General features: G+C 48.4%; 2 protein-coding genes across 5 annotated transcripts; one reads left to right on the forward strand and one right to left on the reverse strand.

The window, feature by feature from the left end:
• Positions 1-519: 519 nt before the first annotated feature.
• On the reverse strand, positions 520-2,852 carry LOC140579336 (post-GPI attachment to proteins factor 2-like). Of its 3 annotated transcripts, none has more exons than XM_072701790.1 (3): positions 1,624-2,852; positions 1,177-1,342; positions 520-971 (listed from the first exon to the last, which is right to left on the reverse strand). In XM_072701790.1, exons 2-3 carry the CDS (start codon positions 1,339-1,341, stop codon positions 705-707), a joined length of 432 nt encoding a protein of 143 aa, XP_072557891.1. In that variant the 5' UTR covers position 1,342; positions 1,624-2,852; the 3' UTR covers positions 520-704. The 3 variants fall into 3 exon arrangements, with proteins under 3 accessions (XP_072557891.1, XP_072557890.1, XP_072557892.1); XM_072701789.1 differs by having other exon boundaries at positions 1,643-2,846; XM_072701791.1 differs by lacking the exon at positions 1,624-2,852 and adding an exon at positions 1,517-1,578.
• A 76-nt stretch (positions 2,853-2,928) lies between these two features.
• LOC111852196 (nucleoporin 98 and 96 precursor) lies at positions 2,929-19,914 on the forward strand. Of its 2 annotated transcripts, XM_023827789.2 has the most exons (34): positions 2,929-3,141; positions 4,268-4,374; positions 4,576-4,671; positions 5,288-5,335; positions 5,676-5,858; positions 7,413-7,555; positions 7,686-7,793; positions 7,875-8,055; positions 8,144-8,313; positions 8,397-8,537; positions 8,641-8,770; positions 8,887-8,979; positions 9,113-9,253; positions 9,359-9,492; positions 9,994-10,181; positions 10,341-10,457; positions 10,615-10,886; positions 11,127-11,240; positions 11,343-11,481; positions 11,579-11,756; positions 11,863-12,039; positions 13,307-13,546; positions 13,772-13,919; positions 14,135-14,573; positions 14,700-14,932; positions 15,022-15,297; positions 16,017-16,174; positions 16,422-16,562; positions 16,809-16,969; positions 17,098-17,319; positions 17,428-17,669; positions 17,768-17,919; positions 18,268-18,379; positions 18,470-19,914. In XM_023827789.2, exons 2-34 carry the CDS (start codon positions 4,296-4,298, stop codon positions 18,670-18,672), a joined length of 5,559 nt encoding a protein of 1,852 aa, XP_023683557.2. In that variant the 5' UTR covers positions 2,929-3,141; positions 4,268-4,295; the 3' UTR covers positions 18,673-19,914. The 2 variants fall into 2 exon arrangements, with proteins under 2 accessions (XP_023683557.2, XP_023683558.2); XM_023827790.2 differs by lacking the exon at positions 5,288-5,335.
• The last annotated feature ends 903 nt before the right edge of the window (positions 19,915-20,817 follow it).

Here is a 20,817-nt window from a genome sequence, read left to right on the forward strand (position 1 = left end):
CTTTTTATGAGGATTACCGAGAGGTTAGTAAAGATCCCGTTTCAATAACAATGTAGCATTAAAAGTTATCATAAATGTTAACGTTAACGTTAGCCGTTTATCACCAAACTAGCTGGTAGCCTCATTAACCATCTGTTAATTAAGTTACCATTAAGGTAGTTATTGCTAATTAAAAAATGATAAATAAGATAATGTTAACATGGGAGCTAGGCAGCAAACACTATTAGTCCTGCTCATCTAACATTAACACACAGCGTTAATTAAACAGCATAACACAATTATGTCTCTGAAAGGTGTTACGTCTCCTTTCAAGTCTCAGACTGCAGCTGAGCAGAGCCAATCAACAAGTAGACAAAAATAGTACCCATGGTATTGAAAATGGTATCGAGCATTTTCCAAGGTATTAGTATCAAGTTTGAAATTGTAGTATTGTGACAACCCTATCTCACACAGTCACATGGTGCTGCCCGTTACTGGCTGGTGTTGGCACGCCTTGAGATACACGGGGGGGGGGGGGGGGGGGTCACTGGCTGGACACTGCACTGCTATTCCTGCATCAGCTGGAATGAGACCCTTCGTGATTTCATTACCATTCAGATGCAATTTGGGATATTAAAATAATGCAGTATTCACTATAATAATATACGGTATACTGTAGGGCGCATATCTGTCTCCCTAATCAGTAACCACCCTCACACCCAGTGTCACCATGGCGACTCACTGTAGGTCTCAGTGGAGGACACGTAGGTGAGTAGCAGCAGTCCCAGATTCTCGGCCAGTACGCAGGCCAGGGCCACTAAAGCCAGGCACCACTCCAAACACCGCTTGGCGAAGTGGATCCGGTACAGATTGAAGTAGGCCACCGCCAACAGGATGCGAGGGGCGGAGTGCAGGCCGATGCAGATGCGCCAAATGTAGCGCTCTGGCGCCAGGCTGATGGAGGCGCTGATGGAGGGGAGGTAGTTTGGCACCTGAATATAGGGTGAGGGGGCAGAGGAGAAAATACCATCTACAAACAAGACATAAAACGTATAACCTTTCTGACTAGACTAAAATGAGAGATATGAGCTCAGGTGCATCCCAAATTTATTTAAATGAATAGTTTCTGAAGCTTGAAAGCCCCCCAGGTAAATAGCCACCACACCATATAAAAAGCAATCCCCTGTGGTTCCTTACCTTGCAGTGGGTGTTAGTGGCATCGGAATAATTATAAAAGACGGAGATTAAAACGCAGGAAATCAAGCCCCCGAGTGCCAGGAAAACTGTGCCCACGGCGAACAAGTGGAAAGGGAACCGGATAAGGACTTTGTCTCGGTCTGAGGCATAGGGTCCCTGGAGCATCCTGCAAGTGACAGTACGACACGAGACGATCAAGGACCTGCACATTCATTTTAAACGACAATAAGATGCACAATGAAGAGAGGATCAACACGGACACGGGTAGCTAGTTACGAAGACATATTTAAGAAATTAAAGCATATAGGGTCTACAGATAGAAGTACTGTCGATCCATTACTTGCAGCCTGGGTAGCTACGATCGTTGGCACCGATGTAAATGAGCCTAACGTTTGGCGCCTTCCACCCTAATTATCCGCAAAACCGGAGAGGAATTTGGGCTCCTACGTAGGCTGCGTTGCGTCACCTGCGGGATCTGCTGGGCTGTAGTTTGGTAGAAAGAAGAGCGGAGAGGCGGCTTCGGCGCGATCAGCTTTGGCGCAGCGCTAACGCGAGTCCGGAGTGCACCGGGTCTGCGGGGACTGGACCAGCGTGCTCAGACTGCCCAAACATAACGGTAAAGAGAGCGCAGAAAAGACAGCGATATCCCGAAATGACAACGAAAAGCCACAGCTTTCACATGGAATCACTCCTCAGCGAGATCGAAGTCAATCATAGCCCTTTTCAGTATTCTATTAAGCAAAAAACAGCTGCGCGGAGAACATGGATTCAGAATTATTAGGATGATCCCAGCTGTAGGTTCGCTTTACATGTATCCATCCAGATATCACAGAACCGGAAATAACCGAAGGCCGTCCCAGATTTAAAGAGACATGCGGCCAAAATGAAACGCTGCAGAATGATTTCAAATGCAACGTAAATCTGGGCAAAGCAGTAACCATTTATGTAGTATATATTAAACAAAAAAAATGGAGTGAAATTATTTTAACACTGGGTACTTCACAAGGATTTAGGTAAAACTACAGATTTTGGTCCTGTCCACAGCTCGTATGTTACTCATATGAATATATCATTATTGATCAGAGGTTAACCGAATCTGAAAGTGGATAATTTTTCTTCAATACACAAAATCGGTGAACATGGCATCTGAGTTTATATCTCATCCAGTTTTGAAAAAAGACCATTTTAAAACAAGTATAATAACCATTAATTGCACAGCCTGAACCTCGGATGACTTATCATCGGAGCACCTCAAAACAGGAATGCGCAATTTATAAGTTTCCAGTTCCACGAGGTAGCCTCCTGCTTTACGATGACCAAGGTAACCCCAAATACGTCTGTACAATGTCGAGGCATGCAAATTGATGACTGTAGTGGACTAAAACATTTTAGCAACTACAGATAGACACCTGATGCACGAGAATCACGCTTTTAGTATGCCACATGCAGGTTATAAATACTACATGTAAACTTTCTTTAAAAGCATAGATCCGGTTCCGAGACAGTAATACTGTATGATTGTTTCCCAAGGAATGTCGTTTTCTGCATACACATGTTATATAACTTTCTGTGACTCATTTACTGCGCGGTCGTCGATGACTATGGACGGAACTAGTGCGTAAGGCACGGTCACTAACAGGTTGTAACGAGCTTGGCCCAGTCGAAGCTTGTTTTTCCGCTGGTTTGATTGACGTGCTGGCCGTCCAATCACGGGCGGCCGTTACGCCACCTACGTATGTACACGACGTAAATTCCGAGTGTTTTTTCTTTACTTGTCGCCCGGCCTAGCTGAGCAAATTACGCAGTTTTCTCTCCTCGCTTGGTCGCGGGCGAGAAGCGGATATTGACGGCCATATTTGACATTCGATTCTGAACTCTGATATTTACCTTCTTAATTCTTACGGACTGCCTGTGCGTGAAACAATCGAAGGGCGTCATTAAACTACCACAGCAAGATTAAATACGGTGAGTTTCCGCGGCATGGAGAACCGTTTTGCTGGGTGCTTTGCTAATGTTGTTAGCAATGCTAACGCTACTTCAGACGCTTTTAAAACGTGTATGTTTGATTCGCGTTTACGACCAGTAATTCTAAACGGTACGTACAATGATCTGTATTAATTGGAGTTTTTGCAGCTTTGCTACATTAACTAGATAGATGGTTACCATGAGTATTTGTTGGTCGGTTACTTTACATCTACCAACCAGAGTTAATTTCCCGGCTAATTTCTTCAGCTAAGTAGCTACTGTATTTCCACACTTTTACCTCCGATATAATCGTATGTACATATTACCTAAAGTTATGCTTTTAAAAATGGTCTATTTTTTAAATACCGAAGGATGATGCTGGTTTTGTTTTTCCTAGTGTTTGTAGCTCGTTGTAGCGGCGTGCCAACCTAACCACGTCATTAGCTTGGAAGGTTAGCCTGAGGGCTCAGCTAGTCGGTAGGTTGATTAGGGTTGTTTTCGAACTGGGTTTGTTTCGCTCTGGTGTGATAGACACAGCTTGGACCCAGACAGGCGCAGCGGTTCTTGTTTTAGGGTTTCGACGGTTCCGAAGCTTGAGTTTATGTGCTTTGACTCGTTCTTTTGCTTTGCTGTCTGATGTGACACAGGTAGGCCTCGCGCCTTAATTTCTGGCGCCTTTAGATACTTGTATTGTTTATACTGTTATATAGAAAACTCGCAAAATGCCACGTTTGGCTTTCTTTAATGCGATAAGTAAAGGCGTTCTTCACGGGATTGCTTTGTGATGAGTTTCGTTTTCGGAGCTGTCGAGGACGTTTTAGCTGTCACGCGTTTACGTGTACTCGCTTCGCAGGCTAATGTAGTTAATCAACCAAATGTGTTTATGGATCCAACGTCTAAAACGCAACTGGCGTCTCACATCTGTGCATTCGAGATTGGGCTTTGACCAAGTAAAATATGTTAAATGTAGTATAGTTTGTGGTCATCCTATTTTTCACCGCGTTTTCGTTTATTGAGCAATCCGGTTACTGTTTATCAATAGTGTTTACGTGCTGATAATTCCCGTCTTGCGAAGTGTCGGCGCCTATTCGTTGTGAATTCATCTATCCACTTTTTCCTATTAAAGACGTATGCGTTCCTGATATCCACTGAAGATGTTCAACAAGTCGTTTGGCGCTCCGTTTGGGGGCGGAACCGGAGGATTTGGGACGACGTCCACGTTCGGCCAGCAAAGTAAGTGTTCTGTCTCCGTGATTGGATTATGTTTTCCCAAAGAACCTGTTTTACGGCTGCCTGTTATTTGGGCCAGTTGTACAGCTGTATGTATTGTGTCAGTTGGATGGTCTAGCCTTGCTGTCTATATCGTAAACTGGGCAGGATGCTGGAAGTTCAGTATTCATGTTTGGGACCCCTGCTGTCAAACTTGCATTGCAGGTACAGGGTTTGGTACAACAGGTGGTTTTGGAACATCTGCGTTTGGTGCAACCAATAACACCGGAGGACTTTTTGGAGCCACGCAAAACAAGCCAGGTTTGCCTCTTGCTTCTTGCGCTGTGATCACTGATGATCGCCAACTGCTGATGCCATAGTTGCTATGGGGTAAAAGAGTAAAGCATTCAGATATTTCTTCTCTGCAAGGTGCCACATGCTTCACTTGCAGTCTCCCCCCCCCCCCCCCCAGCTTTGTACTTGGTTTGTGCATTTTTGATCTCTTCTGCTCTTTCGCACTGAAGTTATCTAATCTTGTAACCATCCCATGAGCTTACCTTCTCATACCTACAGTCAACAGTTGCATATGTAACTGACATTTGTCATTGGTTGTTACTGTTGGAGCCCCAGTTGGTGAAATGTTTTTTAGCCAAGGAAACTGTCGGGATGTCCTATGACTGTTACAGTTTGAAACACAACACTAGTCCACAGCTGCATCCAAAAAGAACAGTTGTGCCATGAAGGAAGCTTTAAAACACGGCCCTTTTGTGATGGCAGGGTGTCCCCACACAATCTGCACTAGTAACCTCCCTGCTATTTGTCAATGTGCCTCACTAAATTTAATCCCACATGGGGGATTTTGGGTATTCCGTCTGGTGTGGTTTATCCTCAGGGTAATGTATCTAACCACACTTGTAATGCTTTACTTTTTCAAAAGTTGGGACTGCAAATCCTCAGCCTGTCTACACTGGGGCTGGTAGAGGAGGTAAGCATGGGAATCCGTACCAACAGACACCACTTGCATTTTCATCTCAGGAAAGCTTGCATTCATTTTCCATCATATGAAACCCATTCGTGGTTATTGGAGGGAAACGTCCTGGGTATAGAATCTCAGGCCATCTTTCCCAGATTAGTTAATTCCTTCTTTTCGAACTGGAACAGAAGGCTCCGACGCTGTTTCCAAATTGCAGATTTTTGCCATAAAGTGAGAACAAGGGCAGATTCTGTCGTGGTTGCATGCTGGGTGGCCTTGGGCACGTGGGACAGCCATGTGGCCTTGGGGAAGGGAGCTGATCATCTCGTATCTTCCTGTTGGTCGTACACAGGTGGGCTCTTCGGTTCCAGTACATTCAGCCAGCCGGTGACGTCCTCCACCAGCACCGGATTTGGGTTCGGTGCCGCCAGTGGCACTTCCAACAGCCTGTTTGGCAGTACGAATACTGGAGGAGGTGGCCTGTTCTCGCAGCAGAGCAATGCTTTTGGAACCAACAAGCCAGCGTCTTTTGGCAGTGAGTATCCTGTATTTTACTCAGTGGAACTCAGTGGAAGGTTCTAATTAAAGTTGAGTCTCACCATGTTACAGTATAGAATTTGCATGCTCCTGGTGCGCGTATTTCTATAGCTGTGGGTGACAGTTGGATTTTTTTGCATGGGGAAAAAAAAGGATCATTCTGAATCGAGCAAATGTATTTCTTTGAAGACTTTTATGTCACATCTTGCAAATTTGCGCTATTATAATATGGCTTTTTGTTTTTTAATCAGATAGCGCTCAATGTCTGCAATTTTTGCATGTGTTAAATGAAAGACCAACAGTATGTCAGTTTTTACATGCATGATCAGTTTGTTGAATAGGACGGAACCCTTTTATTTGGTTTATAGCGCTAGCCTCTATTGATGGGCAATACCATTGATCTTTAAGATCAAATCGATCCAATGTTGGTGTGTATTATTTAATTTGATGGCATAAACATTTTAATAAGGTAAGAAAAATCAGTATCTTAATGGTAGTCTTTAAATGAAAACATTGCTGCAGATCTCCACTAGCCTGTTTTATTTAATGACAAGAGGCATGTTGAAGGGGCAGGTCAGAGGGGCTTTAGTGCTATCTATTGATGTAGATTGTTCTGCTGGAAGATGCCTAGTTTTGGAAATATCATCTGTGGAAATGTTGTTGTTCTCTCAAATATAATATGACTGAATGGCATTCTTTCTGTAGTGGTTAAAGCGCCAAAAATACTTTTGAACAATTTAACAGCAATGTCTCTTACCAGAAATCATGACCCGGTTGCTCATAAGCCACAGACTTTGTAGTGAGCAGAACATGTATGCAGAAGATGCAAGCCCCGTGCACCAGCAATTTCAATGTGCACAGTGATACAATTGGTGTGTGGAGTTCGGTAGAAGAAAATAGTTCCTACATTACATTATGCATCACCATAGAAAGAATGCCATTTAGTCCCACTATGTTTGAGAGAAGCCAGATATTTCTATGTCCGATATCTACAAAACTAGGCAACTCCCAGCAGAACAACCCAGATGTGTCTCTAAAGGACTTCTGAATCGTTTTTCAGATTTGGTGTGACCTGCCCCTTTAAGCTGTTTACAGCTGCTGCTGTTGCCTGTTTGCTGGATTTCCTTATTTTTTAAGGTTTTACGCTATGCCTCTTGGATTTTATTAATCTGTGGCTATTTAAGTCAAGCAAAACGAGACAGATCTATATACAATCGTCATCCTAATAAAAAGTGAAGTTTTCTCTGTTCCTGTGGTGATAGATGATATTGCTGCCATTTTCTTAGCATTTATTTTGCTTATCCTGAAGTAGCCTACTGTCTGAAACTCTTTGTAAAGTTTAAGCATTTTTAGAAGTTTATTTTACATTGATTGGTGTGAATTTTTGACACGTCAGATTTGCATCTGAACATTTCACATATTTGTACAAAAAATTTGGTGTGAAAAGGCCTTAATTATGTGGATCTCTTGAGACTGGCTGGGTCTTTAGATGCTTCTTGCTGTAGTTTTGCTGATTCCTGTTTCCATGCTTTTCTGGGAAACTGTCCTGCAGCATTTGGCACCAGCAGCAGCAGTGGGGGGCTTTTTGGGACGACCAACACAACCTCCAACCCCTTCGGAGGCACATCGGGGTCCCTCTTTGGGTCCTCAGGATTCACTGCGACACAGCAGCCAGGGACAACCGTCAAGTTCAATGTAAGTAGATGCCATGGGAGAAGTGTGTCAGCTATATGTTTTGACAGCCATTTCTGCAGAAATTCCTCAAACCCTTTAGTGCTCATCTGTCCTGCTGATCGGATGGGTGTGTTGGTCTCTTGTCCTCTAGCCCCCAACAGGAAGCGACACCATGGTGAAAGGTGGGGTGACAACCAGCATCAACACCAAGCATCAGTGCATCACGGCCATGAAGGAATATGAGAACAAATCCTTAGAGGTGGGTGTCATGGCGTAGCTTTGGGTTCCTAATTTAAATTTTTTTTTTTTTTACTTGTGACTAACATTCCATGCCACGCAGGAACTAAGGCTGGAAGACTACCAGGCTGGCCGTAAGGGCCCCTCTAACCCTATGGCAGCTGGCACAGGCATGCTCTTCGGCACGGGTGCCACGGCTACTCCCAGTACCGCTGCTGGCCTCTTTGGTTCTAGCACCAACACTGGCTTCAGCTTCGGGCCCAATAAATCCACCTTTGGAACCAGTGAGTAGCATTGCTAGCTTGTGTAGCCTTGCATTTAGGATGTTATTGGTTTAGTAGTCATGTTAATCCCCCGTTACGATTTGCCCAGGCACCGGTGGTTTCGGTACGGCCACAGGGAGCCTCTTTAGCCAACCGCAGCAGCAGCCCCAGCAGACCACTAGTCTGTTCAGCAAGCCTTTCGGCCAGCCTGCCACCACCCAGAACACGGGCTTCTCCTTCGGCAACATGACCATGGGGCAGCCGAACACCAGCGGCATCGTGAGTCTCTTCATCTCATTTAGCTTATGTGGCAGGTTTGCATTATTGGGTTTGGTTTGGTCTTAGATCCTGTCTTCCCACAGGGTTTGTTTGGCAACACGGCAGCGTCCCAAGCAGGGGGGCTGTTTAATAACACGGCAAACACCAGCACAGCCCAAGGCTTTGGGACTGGTGCAGGACTCTTTGCACAACCCCCCAATGCTTTTGGGAGTGTTGGTACCCAGGTACGTCAACATGTGGTTGTATGCATTCGCCTTCTATTATTTATTCTAAATTCAACTGTTGTATGTATGTTTGTCTAACTTATTAATTTGTGTACCCCTATAGAATTTGTTTGGCAGCAAAACCCCAGGATTCGGTACAACCACAACTAGTGCACCGACCTTTGGTTCTGGCTCTAGCTTGTTTGGGAACAAACCAACACTCACCCTCACCAACAACAACGCATCCACTTTTGGTGAGTCTCATGCTCCTGATTTTCTTCATGTAGAATTAACAGGCAACTGTTCACTGTTTCTAGCATGTACCTGTTGTATTTGCCTTCGGCATCATTTTCTGTGCTTTTTCCTTTAGGTTTTGGCGCAAATAATCCTGGGGGAGGGCTTTTCGGCAACAAAACTGGAACCACGGGGCTAGGAGCTGGGCTGGGGGCTGGGTTTGGAACGGGTATGTAACCTCAGAGTAGGAAGCCCTTGTACAGTATTGGGGAAAAATAATTAATATCTACTTTTTCTTGAATTTCAGTAGTCAATAATTGGACATTAAATTTGTTGCTGTGGTCTATATTTTACTCTTCCAGTTGGCACGGGCCAGACCTCCCTGTTTGGGGCTACACAGAACAAGCTGGGCTCCACTCTAGGTGGTGTGGGTGCTTTCGGGACCACCAGCTTCAACAGCAGCACCAGCGGCCTGGGCTTTGGCACCCCGCAGCAGCCTGTTGGTAAATAAGCCGCATCCCCAGACCAAACGCCACTGGCATCGAGGCTGCTTCCCCAGGACCGAAGGCCTTCCACCTGCCCTTGCCTAACTGGTCTGTTTCTTCCAGCTCTGACGGATCCCAGTGCTGCGGCGGCCCAGCAGGCTGTGCTCCAGCAGCAGATCAACGCCCTGGCCTACTCCCCTTTCGGTGACTCGCCACTCTTCAGAAACCCCCTGTCTGACCCGAAGAAAAAGGAAGAGGTGAGTGACAGATGGGAGCCGCGTAGGGCTGGACAGTGGACTGCTGCTTGAATGGGTCTGGTTGTATAAATTTTAAATTGCATTGACTTCCCTTTTTGAAAGGATCTGCTAGCCTTTGTAATTAAGTTTAACTCTTAAAGACCCATGTGGACCTATATGTAGTGTAAGTAAAATACTTAATCTTCCCCTGGAGGTCGGGCTACCCCGTGTGGGTCCAGTTCCTCCCAAGGTTTCTTCCTTCAAGGGAGTTTCTCCTTGCCACTGGGGGCTTTGTGCAGGGATAATGTAAAGCGCCTTGAGACAATTAGATGTTGTAAAAATACTCTATGTAAATAAAATAAACTGAACTGTAGAGCTTTATGAATGTATGAGTTGGTTTGAATAATTACCTACCATGACTTAAGATCCACCGGAATGTTACTGCATGATCCTCATGCTAACTTGTTAGTTCAGTCCCATGATTATCCTTGTATCCTTGCCTTTCTGTTCCTCTTGTGACAGCGCCTCAAGCCAACCAATCCAGCAGCACAGAAGGCCCTGACCACACCCACCCACTACAAACTGACCCCACGCCCCGCCACACGCGTCCGGCCCAAGGCCCTCGGCTCCTCCGGCTCCTCCAAATCCCAGCTCTTTGACGGCTTGGACGACGATGAGCCTTCCCTCAACAATGGCTCCTTCATGCCTAGGTAGGTGGAATAATTGGAAGAATCTGAGCAGGCATGGTGTACTGTGGTACTCCCATGGGTATTTGGCCGTTTACCTTTCCATCTCTGGTGAGGCTAGCTCCTTGAACTGCTCGTGACTGAAGGAAAGAGATCTACTTATTTCTTCACATCTCTCTGCAGGAAGAGTATCAAAAAGCTGGTGTTGAAGAACCTGAATGGGAGCAGCCTCTATTCCCCCAGTAACAGAGAGGCTGAGGACCTGGCCTCCCCTGCAGACTACCCTGAAAATGGACTTGGGTGAGTCCCATCTTTGCCCCCTGCTGTTCACCCACCATACTACACATTAACCATGGAAATTAAGCTCTTCATATAAATGACCTGTTCTCCATCTCAGAATTGCCATGGTTGTCCACATATTGTAACCTACCTGTTCTTTGGTGTCGTCCCAACACAGCCGCAGTATTGAGGAGGAGGCCCGTGTTTATGAGGAAGAAAGACCGGAGGAGGACCTAGAGGAGGTGACCAAGTTCTACACAAACCCAATCGCCAAGCCAGTGCCGCACACTCTGGAGGGCAAGCCAAACCCATCGCTTCAGGACACCATCGCGGAGCTGAACGTGCGCTCCACGCGCAGCAACGGCCTGGGCGCCAGCAGCGAGGATATCTCTCTGGGCGATGACTCCGTGCTGGAGGAGCGTGACGAGGCGGGGGCTCCCCACCCCGCTGGTGAGTACTTGCTTCGGTTGTTAATGTGCATGTTAATGTACTGGTGCTCCTTAGATAGCTGAGGTTTACTGGTACTATTCGGGTGCAGGACCAGAACCCAAGTGTAAGAATAAGTTGAAACGCAGCACTGTCCTGCCTACTGACTGTTTAGGCAGACTGTGATTGTTGGGGAAGCCGTCTGCCATGCCCCCAGAATCCTGCACCATCTGCCTGGTGTTCTGACCCAGCTTGTTCCAACAGGTATTGTTCTACGACGTGTGGGATACTACACTATTCCCAGCATGGAGGAACTGGGCAGAATGGTCAATGAGGATGGTCAGTGCTTGGTGGAGAACTTCACAGTGGGCAGGAAAGGTATGGATTGGTCCAAGAAAGCTTTGGTGATAAGCCAACCTTGGTTGTGATATGGAGTGTATTTTGTGGAAAGGGTACTATGAAGTGACGACTCTCTTACAGGCTATGGCTCGGTCTTCTTCCCTGGTGAGGTAAACCTGACCGGCCTCAACCTGGATGAAATCGTGCACTTCCGCAGGAAGGAGGTCATAGTGTACCCTGATGACAAGGCCAAGTCTCCCATAGGGGAAGGTCTTAATAGGTAAAGCAGTGTGCCGTTTGGCCACTTTCCATACGTAACAGCCAGTGTTTGCATAAGGTCGTTATCGTTTTGAAAAACGGTCTCCCTCTCCCCTCAGGCGAGCTGAGGTGACTCTGGATGGCGTTTGGCCCAATGACAAAACCACCTGCACCCAGATCAAGAGTCCCGAGAGGCTGTTGGACATGAACTATGAGGGGCGGCTGGAAAACGTCTCACGGAAGCAGGGTGCACGCTTCCTGGAGTACCGGCCCGAGACCGGTTCCTGGGTGTTTGAAGTACGTTATCTGGGCTTGAGCCCTGGGACCAGCTACGTAAAGATCACGCTTGAGCTTGGCCCGACTGGTCCGGTGACTTAACTTCTTATCTTCTTCACTCGTGCAGGTTGCCCACTTTTCTAAGTATGGACTCCAGGACTCCGACGAGGAGGAAGAGGTTCCCCCGGCCAAGGCAGATGCCAAGAAGCAGAAGACCACATTGGCCACATTGCCTCCCGGCTTGCAACATCCCCCGACCCAACAGCAGATGGCGCTGAATGGCAAGCCAGGCCCCCAGGCGCAGGTAGATGGGGTGCCTTACTGAAGCCGGGGGTGGGAGTTCATGTCCTCACCCAGGTTCATCTGTACCTGTTGGTGGCTCTGGTAGTCTTATGACACAGTTGGAGTAATATGGATTGTCATGCAATGGGAGCAATGTGAGGAACCTTCTGGAATAAGCCACCAATGTCATGTTCTCCAGTATTGATTTGTCACTAGCTTTGGGCACAAAATCAGCAGTGTAATGTTTAGTGGGAAATTAAGGGCTTAATGTGTACCACATGCTTATCAATCATGAGTGATGTTTCTGGCAAGAAATCCATTAAATGTTAAAGGTAATGCCTTAAATGTTTAAGTAAAAACTTGTTAGCTTGACCATTAATGTCCTGTTATTCCAAATAAATGAACACTTGCCTATGTTTAGTACACTGATTGCATTGTCAGTCTGGGCTTAGTAAATGTGTGGTTTTTGGTTCAAGCTGCATTCCTGGATTAATCCCTGCAGATAAGAGATGCTGCTGGTTTTACGTTTTACAGACAGGACATTCTAGGTCAGTGTTTCACAGCCCGGTCCTTGGGGGGGGGGGGGGGGAACCTGCCTGAGTTCCCCTGAGGACCGGGTTGAGGAACACTCTTCTAGGTGTTGTAAACACTGCAGGTGCCTGTCACTCTTGCTGCTTTACCAATCTTACCAATCTGTGATGAAGCTGCTGCCCCTTTAATGTGCTTTGTTTCCATTTGGGCCCCGTAACCATGGCCCAGTTTCCCTGACATAGTCAGGTTTTGGCCTGCTGTCCTTTTTATTATGTTACACTTTTAAATTGTAGCAGGTGTTTTTCATTCTCAGCTGTTAAGTATAGTTGAACTTGCTGGAAACAATGAATCTACTATGTTTTCTGCATCCTGATAGGTTCCCCCCCTTGGTTTTAGTGCTTTTTTTAAATGCATGATGTAGATTTAATGTGGAATGTATTTATTTGATCCATGTATTCATTTGCCAATTGTTTTAAATAAAGATTACACTTTACTTTTGTCTGTCACATTTGTGTAATTCGACCTTGTTTGGGTTTCATTCCTTTTGGATAATTTTCACTTTGTGCTGACTACATAGATCTCTCATCTAGTGCTCTCTAATTCAGTCAGTCATCACTTCTGTGGCCAGATGTCTGAGTTGGCCCCACTTGTTCTTTCTGTTGCCACGCACAGCAAACCTAATCTTTTGATGTGGTGGGGGTTTGTTTAGTCCTGGGTGTGGGGCGTCCGCACGCTAATCGCATTCTGTGTGTGCGCAGAGTGTGTCCACATTGGATCTGCCAAACCGCGTGTCGGAGGTGGACAGCGACATGGCCGACATCACCCAGGAGCACGAGGATGAGGGAGATGAGGAGGAAGGGGATGAGATGACCAACCGAGCAAGTGGTCTGGAGGGGGAGCGGAGGTGGGCAGGGGAGTCTGCCCGGCAGGATGCCATGATGCTCTCCGCCTCCAGCCACATTGCGTCCTCTCTGGGTATCAACCCCCATACCCTACAGGTGGGGCTTCCCTTCCCGAACAAGAAATGTAAACCCAGCATTGAGAGAGATCTGCATTTAAACCCCTTACGTTTCATAGTATGGGGCGACTTTGTTTTTTGAATGCGCATAGGTTCCAAATGGAGTTAGTCTGACCAGCTTGAGGCTTAAGCCGGTCTAAACAGTATGATGACATGAGATGGAGGCTCAGGGTGATGTAATCTGATTGCCCCCCTCCCCATGTAGATCATGAAGGCGTCATTCTTCACGGAGGACGATGAGGGAGACCCTTTACAGGATCTGGCCTTCAGTCGGCAAGCCGCAAAGATGGAGGAGGTCCCAGACCTGCGCTCCCCCCGCATTCTGCTCTCTGGCATTCAGGGACGGGCTTCAGGTGCGGGTGGGGTCTTGTCGTTTAACGTTCCCCTTTCATGCGGTGATGCTGAAAGTATAGGGTTGGCGTCTGGCTGTAATTCTCCTTCAGTGTGGGACTCGGTCTCCATCCTTGGTTGCTGCTGCCGTCTGAACTTGCTTGCCTGGCTGTGTTTGCTGTAAGGGAGCAGAGCCGCCCAGCCACGCTCTCCTCACCTGTATTTTGTTTCCCTGTAGCTGGCGGCTTGCTACACTCTCGCTTCTCCACTGGCTCCGGCATGTTCTCTCAGCCTCCCGACGCCCCATTCGGAGGTGTTCCTCAGAAGCCTCCCCGGCCCTCTGAGCCGTCCCGCCTCTCCCCTTGGCCCTCACTGGGGCCTGCCTTCCTGCTGCCCCCTCCAGCCCCTGGCCCTGCACCAGATACACCCCTCCGCACAGTGGGGACCCGGCGCCAGTGCAGCCTGGTTCCGCTGTCCGGCTCGGTGACCCTGGGTAAGGGCAAGCTGCTGATGGACGCGGCCCTGTTCGCCGGCCGCTCCTTCCGTGTCGGCTGGGGGCCCGGCTGGACACTGGCACACTGTGGTGACCGGCTGGGGGGGCCCAGGGCGCCAACACTGGACTCTCAGGGGGAATCTGCCGGCTTCAGTTTCCTGCCCAAACCGGTCAAGAGCAAAACGTGAGTCTCCATTTAAGGGAGATTTTATCCTTCGTCTTCGTGTGTTTTACCTTTGTCTAAAAGAATAGTTGATAGGGTTTTTTATCAAAGTCAATTAGTCTGAAAAGGCATCACCCTGTGGTGCAGGATCTCGGAGAGCCCTTTCAAAGTACACCTGGAGCAGGTGCTTGGTGCAGAGGCCAGCGGGTCCGAGGAGACCCTGGCACTCTTCCGGCGCCCCCTGGAGATTGAGCTGAGACACTGCACCATCAGCACAGAGGAGCCGTGCCCTTTCATCCTACCGAGGGACGGTGTGGAGGCCTTGCACGAGTACGCAGAGTGGATGCTGCAGGTCACCACCGAGTCGGAGGCTGTGGACGGTAAGGCTCGCTTTGTGGACGACCTCGTCAGACGGATGCGGCGTTTCAGAACCTGATCCCTCCACACTCTGCCTGCCCCCGGCTCTCAGACGTCGTGAAGCATTGGATGTTGGTGTGGACCCTGTGCACCGCCCTGTGGGGTCGCCTGAATGGGGCGACTCTGGACGCCGACGGCGACCTGTGCGGAGGGTACGGCCAGCAGCTGGACCGGCGGCGCAGCTTCTCCGCCTGGCTGTCCCAGAGTGCTTCCGGCAGGGTGGAGGAGGAGGTGATGCGTTCCCAGGGGCGGAGCCACGTGGAGGCAGTTTTCAGCTACCTGACAGGACACTGCGTCAGCGAGGCGTGTCGCCTGGCTCAGAAGTCAGGTATGTGTGAGCAGGATGACAGCGCGCTAACGCACAGACGGCAGTCAGACTCTACAGTCTTTTTATAGAGGATTGTTTTTATTGATGCTAATCAATATTCTTGTTAGTCACCTTGGTTTCAGGGGCTCAACATGTGCAATTAAACTGTGCCATCAGAGTTTGTATGTGGTGTGGTGGTAATATTGTGGTGCTTCTATATTATTGCGACCAATTTGGCCTATTGTGTATTCTCAAACGATGTTTCTCAAACCAGTTCTTACACGAAATATGGTGTAGGCTGCCTTACGATTTACAACACTCACAAAGAGGAAAAGCCAGATCTCTGCCGGTTTGGTGCCAATCCCAAATACTGTAATTAGTAGGATCCCAGATGTGAACAGAATGGAAAATGCGAAGTATATATAGGGCCATTCGTCATTTTGACCATGGGTGAGTTTGTTGGCCACATGGCAGGAAGAATCACTGCTGTTTAGTCACAGCCAGTGGTGCACCATGGTGAGGGCAACATGGGCAATTGCCCAGGGCAGCATCTTCTGAGGGGGCACCAGCCTGGTAAAACGGTGCCAGCTCCCAAATCAGTCAGCACACACCCCCTGCCCTTCCGTCTCCAGTACCTCCACCACCCCCCATACAGTTTTTGAAAATTTTTAAAAGGTGCACTGGAACCCTGTCAGTAACCCCCCCTCCCCCCCCCCCCCATCACCTGCCCTGCTTCACAGGGGACCACCGGCTCTCACTACTGCTGTCGCAGGCGGCCGGCTTGCAGTGCACCCGTGACCTACTGGCCATGCAGCTGGTCGATTGGCAGCGCATGCAGACGGATTCCTTCCTGCAGGAGGACAGGCTGCGCGTCTTCTCTCTGCTCGCGGGGAAACCAGTAAGGAGGCCGCCTCTGCGTCTCCGTTTGTGTCGGTGTGGGATCGGGCTGTTTCCAGTCCGGCCAGACACCAGCATGTCGACTTCGAGTCCCTCTTCCTGCCTCGGCCTCCCTGTTTGCAGTGATTCTTAGCTCATCCTGGCAGATGTTTCCACACTAGAACAGCCAACTAGTCAATGTTTATTGGCTGATTGTTCAGATTTAATGTCAATTGACTTGCGGCATTCTTTCTGAACCCCCCCTGTAGGTGTGGGAGTCCACAGACAGCACCATCAATGTCTGTTCCGAGCTGGACTGGAAGCGCTGTGTCGCTGTGCACCTGTGGTACATGCTGCCTCCGATTGCCTCGGTGGCTGACGCCCTCTGCATGTACGAGGCTGCCTTCCAGGTGGGGGACGTGACCGCTTTGTCTTAGTGCACAAAACAAGCAATACTTTATTCAATGATCAAGTAGAGCAGCAGTGCAATATGTGAACTGGCTAGGAGCAGGAAGAGTGCAGGATTTGTTCAGCAAATGACACAATGACCAAAAGGTTCCGAGTTCCTGGTTTTAGAGATTGATGAAACTTTTTGCTGAGGTGACTGGACAGAGCTGATGTGGCTAATCGGTGCCCTCTATTGGCCTGTCCCGCAGGGCTCCGATGATTGCCAGAAGTACGCCTGCCCTCCGTTGCCGCCCTACCTTGACAACTGTGAGTGTGAGGTGCTAGAGGAGCAGGAGCTGCAGGAGGTTGGCGAGCCCAGGAGACAGCTCTATGACATCTGCTTCCACCTGCTGAAGCTCTACAGTGACAGGCAAGCCTGCCTCCTGGGGATGATGGGCAGGGGTTTGGTGGGGTGATCCCTGGGTCACGGTGCCGTCTGCGTCCATGAGCTGGACACAGACGGCTGATATCCCCACGATATCCTGATATGTCCAACAGGCACTACAGCCTACAGCAGCTGCTGGACCCCTGTACCGTCACCGCAGACCGGCTGGACTACCGCCTCAGCTGGCACCTGTGGAACGTCCTTCAAGCACTCAACTACACCCACCTGTCCCCGCAGAGGCAGGGTGTGCTGCACACTAGCTATGCCGCCCAGCTGGAGAGCGCGGGATTGTGGGAAATGGCGATCTTTGTGCTGCTACACATCCCTGACTCTATGTGCGTATTTTATTATTTTTTTTTTCTTGTTTTGTTTGCTGGATTATGGGGGGAAGCCCAAAATGAACAGCTCTGGTGACACTGGACCAAAAACATTTTGTTTTGTAGCCTCCGAGAGCGAGCGGTAAAGGAGATGCTGAACCTGCACTGCCCTCTAGTGGAGACGGACGACTCTGCAGAGAGGGAGCGCTTTCTGACAGAGAAGCTGCTGGTGCCGGTGGAGTGGCTGCATGAAGCGAAAGCGACGCGTGCCCGTCACGAGGGGGACAAGCATCGGGAGGCCATGCATTTGTACCGGGCTGGTCACTGGAGCCAGTGTCACCGGCTTGTCATCCAACACCTAGCCTCAGGTACAAACTGTGCCACTACAGGGAACTGCTTCCCCTACAGGAAGTGACAACTTTGACTGCTCAGTCAATCAAACTGTGTTATTCTACATCCGTTTCAGATTGCATCATCAACGAGAACCACGACTACCTGTTGGAGTTCCTGAAGGGCCTGGAGCTGGCGGAGCGCAGTGCGCAGATCCACGACTGGGACACGGCCGGCAGGGTCTTCTTGGACTACATCAACGTCATCCAGACACTGCAAGCCATCCAGGTATGGGGGCTGCAGTGAGACTAACATTGTCTTAAACTCGTTTCCTTTTAAGTATGTATAAAGGGATTTGGACTTGCAGTGCCTTGGTAATGTCACCGATACTGCCCCACAAAGGCAAAACACCGTAACTGTGCCTTTCATCAAAACTAAGCTATGACCGAAATTGGGTCTCTTTGGTTCCGTCTTGTCTTGTGACAAAATATGCTATAATTCACCTACATAACAAATATGGGTGGACAGTTGGACAGTTTCAGTGCCAGCATAGTTGCTGATGGTCTGGCCACTGTGCTGCCCTACAAAGTGACCCTTCATTTCCCACAATGCCCTGCGTTTTTCTTCTGTTTGTAGATGGAAGGCCCCACATATGAGATGGAGCAGCTGCACACGGAGGTGACGTCCCTCTGCGGCCGCATCGAGCTCATCCCCTGTGCCACGGCCAAGGACCGGCTGGCTCAGTCAGGTGGGTTTGGGGTGGCGGGCTTCTGCACCTCCTCTGAAGTGGAGCCGCACCCGTCTGCCCGACTGACTTCCTGTGTCTGTGTCGCCACAGAAATGGCAAAGCGCGTCGCCAATATCCTGCGGGTGGTCCTGAGCCTCCAGCAAGGAGGGGAGACTGGGTCGGATCCCCCTCACATCCCCTTGCACCACCTCGCACCGCACATCGGTCTGCTGCCCATGCCCGAGGATTACGCCCTGGAGGAGCTGAGAGGCCTTACCCAGTCATACCTCCGTGAGCTCATTGTTGGCCAATAAAGCGATGGTATCCATAGAGCGCCGGACTCTGTTTGCCTCTGGTGCCTGTCGGCTACACTAAACTCACCGAGTGACTGTCAGGGGCCATGGATCCTATTGGCTTTGGTCTGATTGGACCAATCTTTGAGCTAACAGGAAGTAGGAGTGGAGCCTGCCTGTTTAGAAATGACTTGACTTGAAGCTTCACTATATTAATTTCTTTTGTTATGTATCTTTTTGTACTTTTAGAGAAGGGGATAGATGTGTTTAATAATTAAACTACATTTTTCACAATCTGTGCAAGACCTCTACCTGTTTGTGTTTGCCCTGTTTAAAGGGACAGCCTCCAATTCCACCTGCCCATGCGTCAGTGTTCGCTGGAGTGTCTGACGGCGACGTAGCGCTGTGTTGCTATCTCATACCGCTCACTCTGGCTACATACCTCTGCGCCACAGCCTTTTGATGTAATATTCTGTTTGACAGATTTTCTCTAGTCTCCTTATTTAAATGGTGCAGCATCCTGCATTTTGCCATTGCTAAGTGTGATGAATTGATATCCTGAATGTGTGTTTCTGGTGTGTGATAGGAAATGCTACAATGAGTGTGACATACAAAAAGTCCAGGATCTATAAAAATGTACAAGCAGTAGAGTTTATTTTTCTAGCTATATATTCTCTGCTTAGGGGTTGTATAGATGGCTTTCAGTCTGAAACTTTCAGCTGAAACTGCTTTCAGTTAGGGTAGGAGATATGGGGGGGGGGACTTTGAAATGACTTTAGTCATCTTTGGACCTTTTGTATTTGAGTAAAATTTACAATTGATTGTTACAAAAATGCTTTTACAAGAGTCACAGCTTTAAAGTCTAGCATTTTCTACTTGCCTCCTGTATGTGCTTGGCAATGCCTGCCCCCCCCCCCCCCCGCTATATAATCTGTGGTGGTCTTCACCAGCTGCTTTCCCCCAGAATCGAAACAGAAGGACACCTTCATCCATTTTGTGGCTGCTGTTTCCCTGGCGTGTGAATCCTTGTCAGCCTGCGGTGGCCCCTGCTTCACAGCTGGACCTGTTGACGTGTGTGTGTGTGTGTGTGTGTAGGTGCTTCCTAATGTAAATGCTGTGTTTTACGGCTCATGCTATGGCTGAGGGACAGCTGTCCTCTAGCGACTGTGCCTTCTGGTAAGAGAATCTGCTCTGACTGTCTGCATGGTTGTGTTTAATGGCGTTTTTATGAAATGATTTAATAAAATGGATGAATCTATCGTCTCCCAGCCTGTCAGTTTGCACTGATCAAGCATTGGTGTGTTTTCAGTTATAAAATGAAAGACCTGTGGACAGTCTGTCATGCATGTCCAGTCCTTAATTTGTCTAGTCTTTCACACTAACGATTTTAAAAGGTCTACTCTAAATCGTTTACTTTGAATTTTTTTCCCCCATTTCACCAGATTAACCATTTCATACAGACGAACGGTCATCTCGCTATAAAAGCTGATCTCTTCCATATATTTGAAATAAATGCAAAATTGACAGCGGCGCTTAAACCAAACTCCCAGTTTTTTTCGGTGCCGGTCCGCTGGGATTTCCCATTGCCTTCTTGTTAAATTGACAATAAGAGCTTTTCCATTATTTAAAAACCTTGTTAACTTTATTGCATGTAAGGAACTGTTTACGTTTTTAAGGTGCCTGTTGCAGGTGTTCTGTCATAAAATACTACCTATCGAGACGTGCTATCGAGCCTTTCTTCGCATGTGCAGTTCCACCGTCTTGGGATTAGGGTTAGGTTTTAGGGGTTAGGGTTAAGGTAAGGGTTTTAGGGATTTTGGGGGGTTAGGGTTAGGGCTATCGATTAGCACTACGGTAGCATTTTTCGACAAGGCAGCATATATCAACAAACCACCGGCTCGGATACCGAGACTAAACACCACTGTCCCTTTTCGCGTCAGATCCGGTACCGGTAAAAAAAAGTATAGCGTTAAATTAGTGCCAAAACTCGCGCGCATAAAAACCATGCTCGCGTATGCGCTCGCGAGCAGAAAATCCATGCTCTATACGCGCTCGCGTTTGCACAGCACTCGCGAGCTCGGCGTTAAATTAGTGTCAAAAGTCGAACCACGCGCGCGTCTGCGCTCGCGAGCTGAAAACTCCTCCTCTGCATTGTGTATTGTTCCC

Source organism: Paramormyrops kingsleyae, chromosome 18 (assembly GCF_048594095.1).
Source record: "Paramormyrops kingsleyae isolate MSU_618 chromosome 18, PKINGS_0.4, whole genome shotgun sequence".
Classification (NCBI taxonomy): Eukaryota; Metazoa; Chordata; class Actinopteri; order Osteoglossiformes; family Mormyridae; genus Paramormyrops; species Paramormyrops kingsleyae.